Genomic DNA, 18,977 nt, shown 5'->3' on the forward strand with positions numbered 1-18,977 from the left:
CCAGCACTACTTGACAGGTATGATAGATATATTAGAGCAGACATAGAAGGCATTATCACCCACAGTAGACAGCACAGTGGGTAATAATGATTGTGATTTCAATGAAACATGGCAAAAGTCACGGGACACTATACTAGTTTCTGTGTGATTGAAGTGACGGTGTAAAATATGGCTTTGGAATCAAGAATGTTCATCCAAGCTTTAATAAAACTGTGTAACACAGATATGAATAGACCCTAAATCCATCTCTCCAATCACTGAGCTGAAATTTATAGTGGGAGTCGCCACAAATTTGCCTCTAATGCGCTGAAATGCGACACTTAATCTAATAAAAGCCAACAAACATGCAGCATACAGTACCCTGCCTCCCAAATCCCCCAGAATAATAACACCCTATGACTCTCCTCTCTATAGACAGAGGAACTGAGAATCCAGGGACATGCCACAGGAACAATAGCAGTGGATAAATGGAGGCAGGAAGAGTGACTGAATAACAGCAGAGTCTCTCCAGCAGAAACACAGAGCTGCTCTTTGTGCTGCTCTTTGTGCGCCGTCAGACAACAATCTGTCCTGCAGGACGATAAGACTGCAGGGCTGTTAATGTCTTGATACGCTTAATGACTGGTGGCTGACTTGTGGGCTGATGACTTCCTCCACTGCCTGAACATTGCTTCCATAAAAAAAGCTCAATCGAGAGTCAGGCAAAACAAGAATAAAGGTCTGTAAAAAAAATTAAGAGACCGCTTCAGTTTCTGAATCAGTTTCTCTGATTTTGCTGTTTATAGGTTTATGTTTGAGTAAAATGAACATTGTTGTTTTATTCTATAAACTACAGACAACATTTCTCCCAAATTCCAAATAAAAATATTGTCATTTAAAGAATTTATTTGCAGAAAATGAGAAATGGCTGAAATAACAAAAAAGATGCAGAGCTTTCAGACCTCAAATAATACAAAAAAAACAACAAGTTTATATTCATAAAGTTCAGAAGAGTTCAGAAATCAATTTTTGCTGGAATAACCCTGTTGGTTTTTATTCACAGTTTTCATGCATCTTGGCATCATGTTCTCCTCCACCAGTCTTACACACTGCTTTTGGATAATTTTATGCTGCTTTGCTCCTGGTGCAAAAATTCAAGCAGTTCAGTTTGGTGGTTTGATGACTTGTGATCATCCATCTTCCTTTTGATTATATTCCAGAGGTTTTCAAGTTGGTAAAAAAAGAAACTCATCATTTTTAAGTGGTCCTTGTAGGCAACATCCTTGTGGGCAGTCTCTTGTGGGCAGAATCCTGTGGGCAGCATCCTTGCAGGCAGCATCCTTGCGAGTAGCATCCTGTGGGCAGCATCTTTGTGGGCAGCATCTTTGTGGGCAGCATTCTTGCGGGCAACATCCTTGCGGGCAGCGTCCTCTGGGCAGCATCCTTGTAAGCAGCTTCTTTGTGGGCCGAATCCTTGTGGGCAGAATCCTTGTGGGCAGAATCCTTGTGGGCAGCATCCTTGTGAGCAGCATCCTTGTGAGCAGCATCCTTGTGGGCAGAATCCTTGCGGGCAACATCCTTGCGGGCAGCGTCCTCTGGGCAGCTTCCTTGTAAGCAGCTTCTTTGTGGGCAGAACCCTTGCGGGCTACATCCTCGTGGGCAGCATCCTTTGAGCAACATCCTTGTGGGCAGCATCCTTGTGGGCAGCATCCTTGCGGGCAGCATCCTTGCGAGTAGCATCCTGTGGGCAGCATCTTTGTGGACAGCATCCTTGTGGACAGCATCCTTTTGGGCAACATCCTTTTGGGCAACATCCTTGTGGGCAGCATCCTTGTGGCATCATCCTTTTGGGCAGCATCCTTTTGGGCAGCATCCTTGCGGGCAGCATCCTTGCAAGTAGCATCCTGTGGGCAGCATCTTTGTGGACAGCATCCTTGTGGACAGCATCCTTGTGGACAGCATCCTTGTGGACAGCATCCTTTTGGGCAACATCCTTTTGGGCAACATCCTTTTAGGCAACATCCTTGTGGGCAGCATCCTTTGAGCAACATCCTTGTGGGCAACATCCTTGTGGACAGCATCGTTTTGGGCAGCATCCTTTTGGGCAACATCCTTTTGGGCAACATCCTTTTGGGCAACATCCTTGTGGGCAGCATCCTTGTGGGCAGCATCCTTTTGAGCAACATCCTTTTGGGCAACATCCTTGTGGGCAGCATTCTTGTGGGCAGCATCCTTGTGGGCAGCATCCTTGTTGGCAACATCCTGTGGGCAGCATCCTTGTGGGCAGCATCCTTGTGGGCAACATCATTTTGGGCAGCATCCTTGTGGAAAGTCTTCTGTGGGCGGTCTCCCATTGGCTGCATCCTTGTTGGCAACATCCTGTGGGCAGCATCCTTGTGGGCAGCATCCTTGCGGGCAGCATCCTTGCGGGCAGCATCCTTGCGGGCAGCATCCTTTTGGGCAACATCCTTGTGGGCAACATCCTTGTGGGCAGCATCCTTGTGGGCAACATCCTTGTGGGCAACATCCTTTTGAGCAACATCCTTGTGGGCAGCATTCTTGTGGGCAGCATCCTTGTGGGCAACATCCTCGTGGGCAGCATCCTCGTGGGCAGCAGCATCCTCGTGGGCAGCATCCTCGTGGGCAGCATCCTTGTGGGCAGCCTCCTTGTGGGCAGCCTCCTTGTGGGCAGCCTCCTTGTGGGCAGCCTCCTTGTGGGCAGCATCCTCGTGGGCAGCATCCTTGTGGGCAGCATCCTTGTGGGCAGCATCCTCGTGGGCAGCATCCTCGTGGGCAGCATCCTTGTGGGCAGCATCCTTGTGGGCAGCCTCCTTGTGGGCAGCGTTTTTTGGCCAGCACATATTTGCTGCTCAGAGTCTCTTTTTTCAGACTTTAATAGAAATGTGTTGTAATGTGTTTCAGGACCATATTGCAAGAATAGATGTTTATTAATAAATTTTATTAATTTATGTTTAGTAACCTTAGATAAAACATTATATATCTTGGGGTTATATACTTTATCAATGACAAGTGAGGTACATTGCATTAAGAATCAATCAAAGATAGACTCTAATGTTATAGATGCTCTTTGTTGTTCATATATGAAATGCTTTTTCTTGGCAAGATGTCATTTTTTGCTCATTCTGTTGATTGAATAAACAAATTCAACTCACAAGGATGTACTTAGCAATCAAACGTCACAAATAAATAGGTCGGATAAAATTGTGATCTTGCCTTTACTATATTTTCAGCACTCTCCTGTGGGCAGTCTCCTTTTTTATATCAAAAGGAAACTTTTATAACTTTTATATATTTGTACTGACTGCTTAAAAAAAGAAAAGATAATATAATAAGGCCTGTAGTTGTCTGTAGTTTATAGAATAAAACAACAATGTTCATTTTACTCAAACATAAACCTATAAATAGCAAAATCAGAGAAACTGATTCAGAAACTGAAGTGATCTCTTCATTTTTTCAGAGCTGTATTTGATGCAGATATACAGTTTTTTTTTACTGTATCGCACAGCTCTAAATTAAAAAGTACAAGAGAATGTGATGGACACACACACACGCCTCTAAGTTTAGTTGTGCATGCTGTGAAGCTAATAGTGTCGTAGTGAAAAGGATTAATTAAAGTCAGCAGCTTTTGAAATGCTGATGTCTCACGGGAGACACTAAAGATCATTACTGGAGGAACTGACAAAAACAAGCTGACTGAGAAACACAGATAGACATGAGTATACACACATACACACACACACACACACACACACACACACAAACAAATACACACACACACACAAACCAGTCCAATACCCATCCCTAAAAATCATACCTTTCGAATGTGTGCAGCATGTGGTTTTGCATGGTCTTGTTGAAAAATGTCTCACACAGACACACACACACACACACACAGACACACACAAAAACACACAAAAACACACAGACAGAAACACAGGTCAGCCAATCAAGTATCCATCCCTGTGTGCAGCATGTGGTTTTGTATTGTCTTGTTGAAAACTGTATCTCAACACACTCGCAAACACTCGCGCACACACGCACACACTCGCACACACAAAGAGAAGGCTGGACAGTCCAGTACCCATCACTAAAACTTTAGTAGTCATATTTTTGTAATGTGTGCAGCACGTGGTTTTGCATTGTCTTGTTGAAAATTTTTATCACACAGAGAGAGAGAAAGAGAAAGAGAGAGAGAGAGAAAGAGAGAGAGAGAGAGAGAAAGAGAGAGAGAGAGAGAGAGAGAGAGGAAAGAGGAAACAGAAGCTATATTCTATATCCTACAGCCTTTATTGCTTTACAATATATTTTGGGCAAAGCATCATCTCCCCTCTCTCATCTACAGCAGTGACGGGGCAATAACCAGAGGACTTCTTTATTTTCCAGACCTACAGGATCAAGCCTAGTCCTGTACTAACTGTTTAAACCCTGTACTAGGCTTAAACTCTGTCCTAAAATGAACTAATTCACTCTTTTCCGCATTTTTGGTTTCTGTAAAACATACACACACATACACAAGACATGTGTAATCGGTTTGTTTTTAACACAGAGTGAGGACATGTCTGTATTACATACTTGTAAGAACTTATAGGAACCTTAAATAAGAATATACCAAGGTCCTAAGTGTGTCTAAGTCTAAGCTTGAACATAAGCCAAACCCTAATCCTAACCTTAGTACGTCCTTAAATTGTATTGAAAACACACACCTACACACATCTAAACACACACACATACACACATACACACAGACACACACTAAAGACTAGACATCCAGTAAAGAGCATCACAGTCTTACCCATTCGCCAGAGTTTCTGCCTCTTCTGACATTTTCATCTGGCACAGAAAAGGATGAGAGAACGAGTAAAAAAGGAGAGAGAGGAAGGAGAGAAGGGTGATAGAGATAAAGTGAGAGAGAGAAAGAGAGAGAGAGAGAGAGAGAGAGAGAGAGAGATAAGATGCAGAGTAATTCACAGTGTGAGCTCAGGCTCCCACCAGCAGCAGCAGCTTGCTTTCCTCTGGCTTCAGCATGCGCACACACACACACACACACACACACACACACTCAGAGAGAGAGAGACACACACACACACACACTCAGAGAGAGAGAGACACATACACACACACACACTCAGAGAGACACATACAAGGAAAGTGGAGGAAGAGCACAAAACTTAATAAGATTGGGATGACTATCACACAACCACACACACACACATCCCTCCTCTCTAAGCCCCTCCCCTCCTCAGCATCACACTCACCCTACACAACGCACTCTGCCCTCTGATTGGTCAGTGCCGCAGTAGAGGAGGGGCCTAGTTTTAGGATTCCAGCCACATAATAAACAAAGCTAAAGCTATATAGAGATATCAGACTGGAGTCAAGTGACAGTCGGACCACCACCTCAGCATTACGACCCCCCCCCCCCCCCCAATCCCATCCCCCCCACTCATCCCATCACAATGATGCACATGCTCGTGAGCGAGGCCTGGCTGCAGGACGCCTCGTCACAAGACTCAGGACAAAATGCCTCAACTTCACGCTGCGGAACGAGTGAGGCAATGACGTAGCCTGAAGCAAGCTGGGGAGAGAGAGAGAGAGAGAGAGAGGGAGAGAGAGAGAGAGAGAGAGGGAGAGCTTTTACTGCAGTGATGTGCTTCAGCACAGCAGAGTCTCTAAGCAGCAGCAGCAGCAGTTTGGCAGGAACAGCAAGCACCACACAGCATCACGACTGCATGATATATGCAGTAATATCATATACATAACATACTACACTAAAAGTACACTAATAGCACACACAGAAGCTATTAACCAATAGGAATTGGTGGGTGTTTGTACCAGACTGTACAGGAGTGAATCAGAATGGAAGTTCATCCTTTATCCTGGTGGAGACGTATAATTTCATACAGACATACAGACCAACATTACATTAATACGTTCCCGAGGCACCGAGTGGCCCAGCGAATCCTGGTCATGCAGCTTGACATCAGCTGCCGGAGCCCCGAGAGAGCACGGTTGGCCTTGCTCTCTCTGGGTGGTATATGGATAAAACTGAACTGATTCGAAATGTATTGAATGTATCAGAACCGAGTCGCTGCGCTTTCCTCCGAGCGTTAGCGCTGTGATGCTACTCGGCAATGCTACAGCATCAGCAGCAGTTCAAAAAGAGGCGGAGTCTGACTTCAAATGTATCAGAGGAGGCGTGTGCTAGTCTTCACCCTCCTGGAGTTGGAGCATCAATAGTGATGGGGGATAAACAGCTGAGTAGGGACCCGCTGAATTGGCCAGATAAATTAGGAGAAAATGGGAAAAACTAGAAATAAATTCTCACAACTCACACTCATACTCACTATTACAACAAGACGATGCTCATCCACATGCTGCAGCTGTATATTAAGAGCTTGGCTGGAAGACAGATACAGATACTATGTCATGGCCAGCTGTACAACCAAACCCGACCTTTCAACGCTTTCCAAAAGTAATTTCATTCATTACTCTGTAGGTAAAAGTATAGATACTGAAACCAGGGTTTAAAATACTTCTGCAGGAGTTAAAATATCCGTTTTGTCTACCGTAAGGTATCATGAAATCTGAAGATTACCGAGGTAATGGGTCATGCAGCAGGACAATGACCCTAAAATTTGCACAAAAAAAAAAAAAAAAAAAAAAAAGAGTGGTCCAAAATTCAATTCCAGTCAGAAGCTGTAAGAAGCTTGTTGAAGGTTATAGGAAGTGATTGATTCCAGTATTTTTTTTTCAAAAACATAATTAAAATATACTTCAAATACACCAATTAATGGATAAATATCAGGGGTACCAAAATGTGTAACCCCAATTATTACCATTGTGCAGACCCTGTTTGTCTCAGGAAAGCTTCCAAAAGACCTAAAAAGCCAATAGAATGGTTACATAATTTAAAATGTTCTTGTATTTTTTCTCAGAATAGAGGAAACAAAAACTACACATGCTTTTTCAGTGTGAATTAAAGGGGCAAAGTTCAGGAGTGTGCACTACAAGCAGTGTTCTAGTTACAGTTTACTATATTCATAACTCACATGACTCCAGGCCACGCTCTAGATAACCTCAACGCTACTTCACCAGACGCATGATGTTACTGTGGGCAAAACCATTGACCTAAGAGAGAGAGTGTGTGTCTGTATAAAGTGGTCATGTAATGTAGAATCTTAAACAGCAATATCGTTCATTTTCACTGTGTCTCCCTCCTAAGCAATGTAAAGTGTGTTTAAAAATCTAGTAAATATAAATGATGATTTAATTTATTAAAGGGAAAAAAAACAATTCAAACCAATCTATCCTTGTGTGGAAAAGTGAATAAGCCCAGGTGTACTTGGGTTCTGCAGCAGGACAATGACCCAAAGCACACCAAAAGCCAGTCTACCGCGGAATTACTCCAAAAATTAAATGGAGGCTTTTGAAGGGTCTAGTTTAAGTCTGATTGAGATGCTGTGGATGATCTTAATCAGGAAGTTTATGCTGGAAAATCCTCCAATGTGTGAATAAAGATTTTTTGCAGTAAAGCTTGATTGCAGTTGTTGCCGCCAAAAGTGGCACAACCAAGTTATTAGGATTAGGAGGCGCCAGGATGGTTTAAATAGATTTTTGTTACCTTAATAAAATGAATTATAATTTTGGAATTGCTTTTTATATTTACTCAGATCATCTCTGTCTGTTATTATGTAAGTATGTCATGTAAGTATGATAAAAAAAAAGCTAAATCAAAGCAAAATCCACCTTCAGCTCAGAGCTAGAACACAAAATATATAATATTATATTATAAATATATTAGTATTCTTAGATTCATCACTGTATGCATGGGAATGCTTGTCATGCAGAGTGAGAGAGACCTTAGAAAAATATCATCTTTCCCATTATACAATATAATGAATGAGACTACTAGCAACCATAGAGCTTTAGAGTTTGTGTGTGTATGTGTGTGTGTGTGTGTATGTGTGTGTGTGTGTGTAGGCGGCTAAGTGCTGAGTGCTTGTATGCCTACACACTGCAGACACCGCTAACGTGAACACCATTTCTGAAAGATTCACTGAATTATTTAAAAAACAAACGCAGCAGGAAGCTGCCGGTTCTGCCCGTGTTCAATAAACTCCTCACAACAAGAGACACAAGAGAAACCGACCCGATCCAGTGACTCAGCCAAGGTCAGCCTGAACAAATCCATAGCGCTGATTCTGCTATCAAGCAAACTTTGATATCAGATAAATATAAACCGAGTAAATATAAAAAGCACTTTTTAAATGAGGATTTTATTTATTATGGGGAAAAAAAACAATCTAAACCAACCTGGCCCTGTGTAAAAAAGTAACTAAGCTCAGGCGTACTTGGGTTCTGCAGCAGGACAATGACCCAAAGCACAACAAAAGCAAGTCTAACTTGTTTGAACTTGCTGAAAGATTCACAGATTTATCATTACTGAAAAATAAACGCAGCAGGAAGCTGCAACAACAGGAGATACAAGAGGAATCAGATCCAGTGACTCGGCCAAGGTCAGCCTGAACAAATCCATAGTGCTGATTCTGCTGCAGCTGGTCAGTTCAGTCAGGAAACTGTGCAGTAGATGTGTGATCAGAAGCTCTGCCATAAATCATCCCACATCAACACTAATTAATTATTGATAACTGCAAAATTACAGCAGCTCGATCAGCCAATCAGCAGCCCTGGGCAAACCCAGTCCACAGAGGCCGCAGCCGGACACACAAACACTTGTGGCTGTTTTTTTTCTGGTGACCCATTTAGTGAAGAATTAACAGGGGAAAACAGAACAATACTCACGAGGTGGAGGATCCAGAATCTCTCAGGTCATCTGAATTGTCTGGCAACTGCAGCCTACAGTAGAAGAGGGAGGAGAGGGTATCAGTGACACGGTGAAGAGAGGAGCAGCCAAAGCAAAACGCCAAAAAGAACATCTGAAAGAACAGCATTGTTGTGAGAAACACAATATTCCCGTCTCACCTTCGATTCACAGTGAGAAAAACCCAGGAACAGGTCAATTCTCACACCAAAACACTGCCTGAAAGTTTATTACTACTACACTGCCTGACCAAAAATTTAAAATAAAAAAAGTCTCTATCTGGATGTAAGTAGGTAAATGATGTGTTGGTTGGTTGATGCTGCAGTTGGTCTGCAGGTTTAGGTTCAGCAACAGTATCAATCAATCAATCAATCAATCAATCAATTAATCAATCAATCATTCAATAAATCTCACAAGCAAACAATGTGAGATTTAATTAAGAAAAAATAAAATTATTCAAAATAAAAGGATATATAGACAGGCTAAAATGTAGAGCAATAAAACAAAGCGATGAATACGTAGAATAATAAAATATAAACACAATTACAGAAATAAAGGACTAAAATAACCAAAATGATAAAAAAGTTAATGATGGAACTAAAATGAACAATAATAATAAGCAAATAAAAAAAATATCAAAAATAAAAGGAAGAAATAAATGAAATGAAAAGGTAAAAGGCCAAAAGTAAAAGCAGTAATAAAACAAATGAAAGGATGAAATGAATAAAATAAATAAAATAAAAGGGCTAAAAGAGGGCTAAAAATAAAACGTAAAATTAGATAAATAAAAAGACAGGTGTGATGGATCACAGTATAAGCCAATAGGGAGTGGGAATGGTATATGTTTATACTTCTCTACATCCAATCACAATCAGATTCACTCCATCTGGATGGAGAGATTTATCTGGATAGGGGTTTTATTGAACGATGAGAAGACGGAATGAAAACCAGCTGAAATGAAATAGGAGTAACGAGGCTGTTTTTATTAAAATGTAAGGAGGAGAAATTTCAGATAATTGTGTGAAAATGTAATTTTTACTGAATGTTTGAATAAATGTTTATAAATATAAATCAAAACAGTATAATAAATTACAAAAAGTACAAAAAAATTTCATGTTGTAGTACTTAAGCCAGTCTTGGTCTCAACCTCAGTCTGTAAATTATTGATATAACATTAATAGGTAAATGTAAGTCTTTATTTTGTTATTTATTTGGCTAATTTTTCATTTTATTTTAAGTAACTATACTTACACTATTCATTTGGCAAGACTGTAATATAAGAATTATTAATAACATATGATAATATTGCAATATTATTCATTATACCACAGTTCCAACCCTGCAATGTGATTGGCTTAGAGGCCTTCTATGAGTGACGTTATCAGCAGATAATGCATACAGGTAACCTAGCAACGATGCAGCCCTTACAACCCAAACAGCGCAGCTTCAAACAGAGCAGCAGTGGAACAATTTTAATTGGTGGAGTTTTTATAACCAAACAGATCCTATTTACTCCTCCTCTTTAACTCAAAATCTTTCAATAAACAGTGATAATGGAACTGTGGTATAATTTAGCAGTAATACACTTGAGGTAAGTGTTATAAATGTACATTTATAAATGATGTATAATGATTGTGTGTAATGTACAATGAATTACCACTTTTTTCTCATTTTATTAATAAAATGACCTGAAGTGACCTTACCTGAAGTCTGTGAGGACGGGATCCAGCCCATCACTGTCTATGATTGGGGACCTGAAGAACATAATGACATTTAAAAGCTCAGATATTCAGTATTTTGGCCAGAGAAGCTTCTTATGAGGCAAATAACACATTTTTAATAGAGATGACTTACTTTATGGGGGAGGAGGAGCCGTCTGGTGCATCTTCTTTTTCAAGTGAGTCCCTGAAAGAAGAAGAAAAATGTGGTTCATCAGTTAAACGTTAAACTAGACTTTGAATTAAACATTAATTTACTAAATTTACTAATGCTGCATTCAAACCTATTATACAAAAAAACTGAAGGGTCAGTTTCTCAGACGGAGATTAAGCCTAATCTGGGATTACACAGCATTCTGAATAGATATTTATATCCATCTAGATAACTATAACTAGGCTATAACTAGGCTTAATTCCTGTCGGGGAAACTGACCACAGAATTTTACAGTGCTGATGTACACAACAATAAGAGACAACTTAAAAATGATGAGTTCCTTTAATTTTCTTTCATTAAAAACCTCAGGGATATAATTAAGAGGAAGATGGATGATCACAAACCATCAAACCACCAAACTGAACTGCTTGAATTTTTGCACCAGGAGTAAAGCAGCATAAAGTTATCCAAAAGCAGTGTGTAAGACTGGTGGAGGAGAACATGATGCCAAGATTCATGAAAAAAACTGTGATAAAAAAAACAGGTTTATTCCACCAAATATTGATTATTTCTGAACTCTTAAAACTTTATGAATATGAACTTGTTTTCTTTGCATTATTTGAGGTCTGAAAATTTTTTGTTATTTCAGCCATTTCTCATTTTCTGCAAATAAATGCTCTAAATGAGAATATTTTTATTTGGAATTTGGGAGAAATGTTGTCTGTAGTTTATAGAATAAAACAATAATGTTCATTTTACTCAAACATAAACCTATAAATATGTAATTCAAGAGAATTTGATATAGTATAGTGTAGTGTAGTGTAGTTTAGTATAGTTTAGTAGGCTGCAGTCCTGTGGTTTAGTGGTTTAGTGGTTTTAAGGGCTTTATTTAAAGACTGCCCTGCTGTAGATTTACATTAATGTGGGTTTGGGAGTAACGCCAGTCTGAAAACCCCTCAGGCCTGTGTGTTTATCTCAATTACAGCTCAGTGATATAAAACAGAACATGGTAAATAATACTGTAATTATGGGCCTCAGCCCCCTAAAAATAAGCTCAGTGAATCTGTGGTGGGGTGTAGGTCTCTAATTAAACCCATCCATAAAAAAAAAAAATAAATAAAAAAAAAAAACAGGAAATCACAGTATTATCTTCTTATAAACTGCACAGGGTAACCTGAGTAAAGATTTATCTACAGAAAAATACAGAATTTTCACATTTATCCTACAAGCAGATTAAGGAGAACCAAATTGAATTAATGCAACATTACAAAACACTGACTTTATTCTTATTTAACCGTTCTATGGTAGAATGACTTGTATGCTCAGGGTCATCGTCCTGCTGCATGACCCACCTTCTTTTAAGATTCACTTTATGGAATTTTAACATTTTCCCCTCAGAATTTGCTGGTAGAATTCAGAATCCATCGATCCAGAGTTCCATTAACGATGGCAAGCTGCCCTGGCCCAGAGCCCAAACCATCATGGATACTACCACCACCATGTTTCACAGAAGGCATATGTTTTTTTTTACGCTACAATGCAGTGGGTATTTTTCCCTTTTAAAACGGACATGAACTCAATAATATTAGATAATGGTGATATGGTCTATTGTGTTTATTTGTATGTTTGTTCACATATATAACAGTAAAAAGTATTTATAGTCATGTTAAATGACCAATCAGTGTTTAAATAATTGCAGTAAGTAAAGTGAATCTATTTTCCCATTAATTTCCCAATTTATGATTAATTACCAATTTCATTTTTATTAATGGGTTTTATTGCTTTGCTTTGCTCTATTATCATTATGTCAGTGGTGTTTAATGGTCAAAAAATTAAAATAATATTGTTTATCGCAATAATTTCTGATATGATATATCGTCTACAAAGAATTTCAATTATTTTTTAACAATTAATAAGAAAAGCGACTTGATATATCGAGATATTTACATTTTGAAATGCATACACATACCAAAATTAACCTTTTTTAAATTCTATTGTATAGACTAATGTCTATTTGTTAATGATAATTTCTCTTTATTTTTGTTCTTACTTTGCTTTAGGTTAGGGAGGGTTTTACACAAATAAAACGTTAAATTACTTTAGTGCAGTTTTCAAGAGAAATAATGCATTTAGTTAAAATAAAGCACTTTTTAAAATATTATTATGAACAAGCAATACCTTAGTTTAACCCTTTCAGATCTGAGTTATCTCCAGTAATGGAAACAAAAATGTTAGAATGCTGTTTTTTTTGTCTGTAATGCACAGAAATAAGACACAGAAGAATATTCTATTACAAATTCTATATAGCAAAAAAATCCACTTAAATCGATGTTCATTTATCTTTTATTTCTATTGCATTGGAAGCCTATTTTTTATTTTCATATTGACCTTTTTATTTCATAAACAGTAAAAAAAAAAACATGATTAAAAGTGTTCTAAATTAAATAAGTAAAAATTAGCTGTTTCATTGGTTTATAAACCTGTTCATTAGCTGGTTTATGGTCTATTCTGATGGACAACAAACAGCTCTTTAATAGTGTTATATACAACACAACACTTAAAAATAAAGAAAATACATGATGTCCATTGTAATGGATGCAGAGTCTGAAAGGGTTAAGAAATCAAACATACTGATAACAAAAATATCTGCTATTTAATCTGGTTCTCATTTTCCTGTGTGAAAATCTGATGAAGATTTAGGTCAAATTTATTAGGATTTATTAAGTAAAAGCAGGATTCATGCTGATGCAGTCAGTTTATCTGGTAATAAGTGAGAGTAGGTGAGCAGTGCTGTGTTAGCTATGAGGAAATCAGGCGTCAGTCCACTCCTCTGAGTGTAAAGTTACACATGATCCTGTACTTCCTCATTGAGGAGAGCTGAATTAAGCGGATTAATTTACTGATTTAATTAAAGTGTTTTAACCATTTTTTTTTGGTAGAATGACTTGTGTGCTCAGGGTCATCGTCTTGATGCATGACCCTTGTTCTTTTAAGATTCAGTTAATGGATAGATGTCCCAAATTGTTCCAGCAACGATGGCAAGCTGCCCTGGCCTAGAGCCTAAACCATCATGGATACTACCACCCCCATGTTTGACATAGTTTAATTTATAGAAACCATTAAAGCTACTTTAAGCTCTTTAAAATTTTGGATTTAATAGTTTAATAGGCAGCTAGCTACATTAGCACTATTGCAAACACAGCTAATTTACACATATGGACTTCAGCATCTCAAGCATAATTCATTATTCCATCCCAAAATATCCACTGAATTATATATGGTCAGTTTTCCCTAGGCTTAGAATACTGTGTTTTTACATTTCAGTGCAAAATCTCCATTTAAAATGCTGTGTAGACTAGGGGTGGGCGATATGGCTCTAAAATAATATCACGATATTTCAGGGTATTTTTGCGATAACGATATACTCGACGATATAGGAAAACTAAAATAATTAATTAATTTCAGGAATATAGTATAATAGTATAACAGAATAATCATAATGTGGCAAAATAAATAATATAGCATAAAATAATATAATGCAGCAAAAAATATTGCAGAATATTTAGTGCATGCATATAAACTGCAAACTAAAACAATTATACAATAAATACACCTAAAGCTTCACAGTAAATAATAGACTACTTTTAAGACAGAACAGCCTGATTATCACGATATGGATTTTTAATATCATGATATTTCTGTGTCACGATATATTGTATACGATATAATATTGCCCACCCCTAAAGTAGACCAAGACTAGACTTATTAAATCCCTGTCTGGGAAATCAGTCAATGAGTTTTTAAACAGATTTCTTCATTTATAAATAATTAATAATAAATTATTGTGATAAACAATATTAGTCATTTTAAGACTATTAAATGCCACTGGCTTAATGATAATAAACTATTATTAAGCAATTATACCCATTTAAAGACAACAGAACTTTAATTAATCATAGTTTGGAAAATACATACTTTACTTTTCTTCATGTACTGCAGTCTATTCAGCACTAATTTATCATTTAGCATGATTGACTAAAAACTGTTCACTATTATAAATATACACAATACACCACATCACTATTATCATATATTAAAAGAACTATTGAGGCCATGTCCATTTATTGTTCGAAAAGTTAATAATATAATTATTGTGACAGGTGACAGGCCTAAAATACTCCATATTTATAATGTGGGGAAAAAAAATGGGAACAGTCTATAGAATTTACATTACACCAAAACCTACTTTAAATCACTTTAAAACACTCTCAGATTAAAAACACAAGCTCTGGGGGTTTAGTCTGTTTACCTACATTAATGCCACAAACATAACAATAATATAATAGCATAATAAAGCAATTATTATATAGCAACCCTTACAGAAAAACATAATAGATGATACAATCATTACCAAACATTACTGAGGTAATGTTTATTTATTGTACGAATTAATAATGTAATTGTGGTGATAAGGTTTTTAAATTAGTGTCTGACATCAACTATTGTGCATTTTAAAACATTAGGAACAGGGTAGGAGTAGAATTATACCAAAACTTCCTTTAAAACACTTTAAATAACTTTCAGATTAACCCTCCAAAGCACGATGACACAATCTTTTGGTTTTTACACAATGCCATAAATACAATAGCTTATTTTTTGTGTATGTTAAAAGGCATAACTACGTCCAATACAATGAGGCGTACAAGTGAGTCATATAATAAAATTATGTATTATGTGTAGAATTTAATTATATGTGAAATATTCAAGTAAAGTAGTATATTTGGCTGCTTATATTCTTACTATATTCTTACATTCTTATTGTAAATCGACTAAACAAAATATATATTTTTTCTATTTGTTGACTTTGGGAAACATTATGTAGATTACTGTTGTTAGGTCTATTGTGGACCACAAGGCAGTGGTGAATTATAACATAATAATCAGCATTGTACTAAAAGAAAAAAGATACAGAAAACAAAAATCACAAATAGTGGTGTGAAAAGTAATTTTATCCCAAAAATATAATTTCACCCATAGAGAGTTAAATATTAAAGCTCTGGGGTTTCAGTTTGTTTACCTACAGCAGCTAAATCTCAAGATTAGACTGATTGTTCCTCAGCCACTCAAACCCATTTAATTCACTCCCAGCATTAGATTTATTATTGTACTAACCTGTATATTATATTATTGTGTGTTATATGTTATATACTGTTACTTATTTATTTGATTCCATGTTTTCATATTTTTTTTCTTCTGTTTTAACTAACTATTTTAGCTACGTAATTCTTTAGTCCTCTATTTTTTATTGTTTATATTTTATTATGCTATTTATTTATGTCTTTATTTTATTGCTTTACAACACTTTAGCTTGTCCGCTTTTATTCTAGATTGTTTTAGTTTTTCTTAATTCTTATATTTTTGCTTGTTTTTTTCTAATACATTTAACATTTATTTTTTTAAGGTTTGTTTGTAAAGTTCTTTATATTAGTTTAAATTAAATAGGTCATTTTAATTTAGTTTACGTTTATTTTTCAGTTCCTTTAAGTTGTAAATGCTCGGCTGCATTGGAAATTGGAAATCACCCTCAGTGTATTGTATTGTATTGTAATGTAATGTGTTACCGAGTGAAAACAAAGTTTTAATGATAGATTAATTGATTGATTAATTGACTGACTGACTGATTGATTGTGTGTATGTATCTTCTCTCACACACACAGAGAGAGCAGGTTGGTAAAGCAGTATTTGTGGGGTCTCTGGGTAAGTGCTGGGTTAGATAAGGTCTCTGTAAGTAGGGAAAATAAGTCAGGGTAAAGATCAGATCTTACTTGTTGGTCTCATTCTTCTTGTTTCGTCTCCAGAAGCTCATTCCAGACCGGAAGCGGGTTCAGACGGGGGTCCGGGCGCTGGAGGGGAGCTGGTGATCCGGGCAGGAGGTGCTGGAGGTCGGTGTGGGAGAGAGAGCTGAGCCGGGCCGGGTGCTGCTGGAGCTCCTGATCCACACACTCCTCACCTCACACTCAGATCAGATCAGATCAGCTCCACCAGGTCCTAAACTCCTCCACACTCTCCTCCCTGCACTTCCTCACTTACTGCACTTCATCCACTACATTAGATCATATCTTACCATCAGAGGTGAAAAAGTACTGAAAAATTGTAATTAAGTAAAAGTACCTTTACTTTGCTAAAAATCTACTCGAGTAAAAGTAAAAGTACCCATCTAAAAATTTACTCGAGTAAAAGTAAAAAAAAGTACTCAATTTAAAATGTACTTTGAGTAAAAGTTATAGTTACTTTTAATTATACACTGAAAAAAAACTGATTAGTAAAAATTACTATAAGACTAAAAGTTATATAAGACCAGAGGTGGAAAAAGTACTGAAATTTTTTTATTAAGTAAAAGTACCTTTACTTTGCTAAAAATCTACTCGAGTAAAAGTAAAAAAAAAGTACTCAATTTAAAATTTACTTTGAGTACAAGTTACATAGTTACTTTTAATTATTTGATGTAAAAAAAAGTAAAAACAAATAATAAATTAAATCGTTTTTAATTAACTATTATTTCACATAATAATTTGGATCTTTCAGGCAGTATTTGTTCAAACCCCCCCATAAAACATTTTCAAAAACAAGTGGTATAGGTTTCTATCATCCATTTTTTTTCTTTACTATTTAAAAGATTATGGTCATATAGGTGACTATAAATCGTATTTTTATAGTTTTACAATTCATTATTATATTTTAACTTGCTTTTGCTCGGCTTTAACTGCTATTTACAAGTTTTTTTTTTTTTTATCATTTAAGCAGATTATTGTTTAATAATAAAAATACTCACCACCACATGCTTTCTCAGGTTTGATGTGGAAATTTTGAAAGCTGACAGCTCTGTCCGGCGGGACACATTTTGGATTGCATGAGGACGTTACTGCCTCGTTATTCCACACACCAACATCAGTGCCAATTTTTTTTTTTTTTTTTTAATTCAGACAATTGTTTTTTTTCCCCAGCATTTTATTTTTTACTCAGTAATGGGGAGTTTTCCAGTGTAGCGAAGTAAATTACTTGTGTCAAAATGTACTTGAGTAAAAGTAAAATTACCTATTTTAAAAACTAGTTTAAAAATTACAAATTACTCATAAAATCTACTCAATTACAGTAACTTGAGTAAATGTAATTCATTACTTTCCACCTCTGCTTATCATTAAGTAAACTGCTATCTCATTATTTTGAGAAAGTACGTCATTATATGGATAGAAAAAAAAAAAAAAACGTTTTTTATTTCCCAAAAGCAAACATGCTATCTCAAAATAATAAGATAGTGTCTAAAAATAGTGACTCACCATCTCATAATAATAACTTACTAATCTCCATATGAAACACAATGAAATAGTATCTCAAAATAATAAGATAGCAGTTTACTTAATAAGAAAAATAAAATGAAAAATAAAATAATGGATTTTGTTTGTGTTACTTTTAGGTGGCAAGAATGGGCTTCCATAGGTAGTCACCTGGAATCCAGGCTTTCAGTTAACAGCTGTGCTGAACTCATCAAGAGTTAATTACTTGAATTTCTTGCCTCTTAATTAAGTGTTTGAGAGCATCAGTTAAAGTAAAGTAGTGAAGAGGTAGAGTTACAGGTATACAGTGAATAGTGAATATTTGAGGAATGTTCTAATCCAGATTATGAGAAGAAATACTCTATATATAACTATGTAAAGAAAAAAATACTTTAAGAAAAAATGAAGGTCAGTCAGTCTGAAAAGAATTTCCTCAGGTGCAGAGACCAATAAATTTGAAGAATTAAAAAAAAAACATTAACACTTTAAGATCTGAATTATCGCCAGTGATAAAAAACATGTAAAAATAGCTTGGTTTAACCCTTTTTTCCATTAATAGCTGAAATGTGTTGCTATTTTTTTTTATTAACATATCCTTACCTTTAAAAAAAGCTTTTACTGTGGTAAAACTGACATCCAATCATCTGCATCTCACCGCCATAAGAGGCACACTGCTGCAGCTCAGCCAAACATCTCTCTGTCCTGCCCCGCCCCTAAACCCATACATCACTGAGTGCCCCTCCCAAACTACCCCTCTTATTTTTATTTGTTTATTTATTTATTTTTTGAGCTGAGGGTTTATGTGGATTTAATTTAACTTTGTCCGCAGTAAGCTACCTTATTTTTTCATATATAAATATATATATTTTGTGTATGTCTGTCTGTCTTGTAGTCCTTCTGGGCTCAAATTCTTCTCTATCTGTTGAACTCACTGCCAATATTTACTCTCA

General features: G+C 36.6%; 1 protein-coding gene across 2 annotated transcripts in view; it reads right to left on the bottom strand.

The window, feature by feature from the left end:
- Positions 1-16,693, bottom strand: part of ttc39a (tetratricopeptide repeat domain 39A) — a 58,362-nt gene extending 41,669 nt beyond the window's left edge. Inside the window, exons 1-4 of one of the 2 annotated variants that reach the window (XM_049486055.1) lie at positions 16,519-16,693; positions 10,676-10,726; positions 10,525-10,575; positions 8,803-8,856 (exon numbers count right to left, since the gene is read on the bottom strand). In XM_049486055.1, coding sequence (XP_049342012.1) covers positions 8,803-8,856; positions 10,525-10,575; positions 10,676-10,726; positions 16,519-16,559 — 197 coding nt within the window. In that variant the 5' untranslated portion in view covers positions 16,560-16,693. Of the gene's footprint in view, positions 1-4,792; positions 5,070-8,802; positions 8,857-10,524; positions 10,576-10,675; positions 10,727-16,518 lie in introns of those variants that run through there. The other variant, XM_049486056.1, reaches the window with a different exon arrangement.
- Between the last annotated feature and the right edge of the window lie 2,284 nt (positions 16,694-18,977).

Source organism: Astyanax mexicanus, chromosome 12 (genome assembly GCF_023375975.1).
Source record: "Astyanax mexicanus isolate ESR-SI-001 chromosome 12, AstMex3_surface, whole genome shotgun sequence".
In the NCBI taxonomy this organism is placed as follows: domain Eukaryota; kingdom Metazoa; phylum Chordata; class Actinopteri; order Characiformes; family Acestrorhamphidae; genus Astyanax; species Astyanax mexicanus.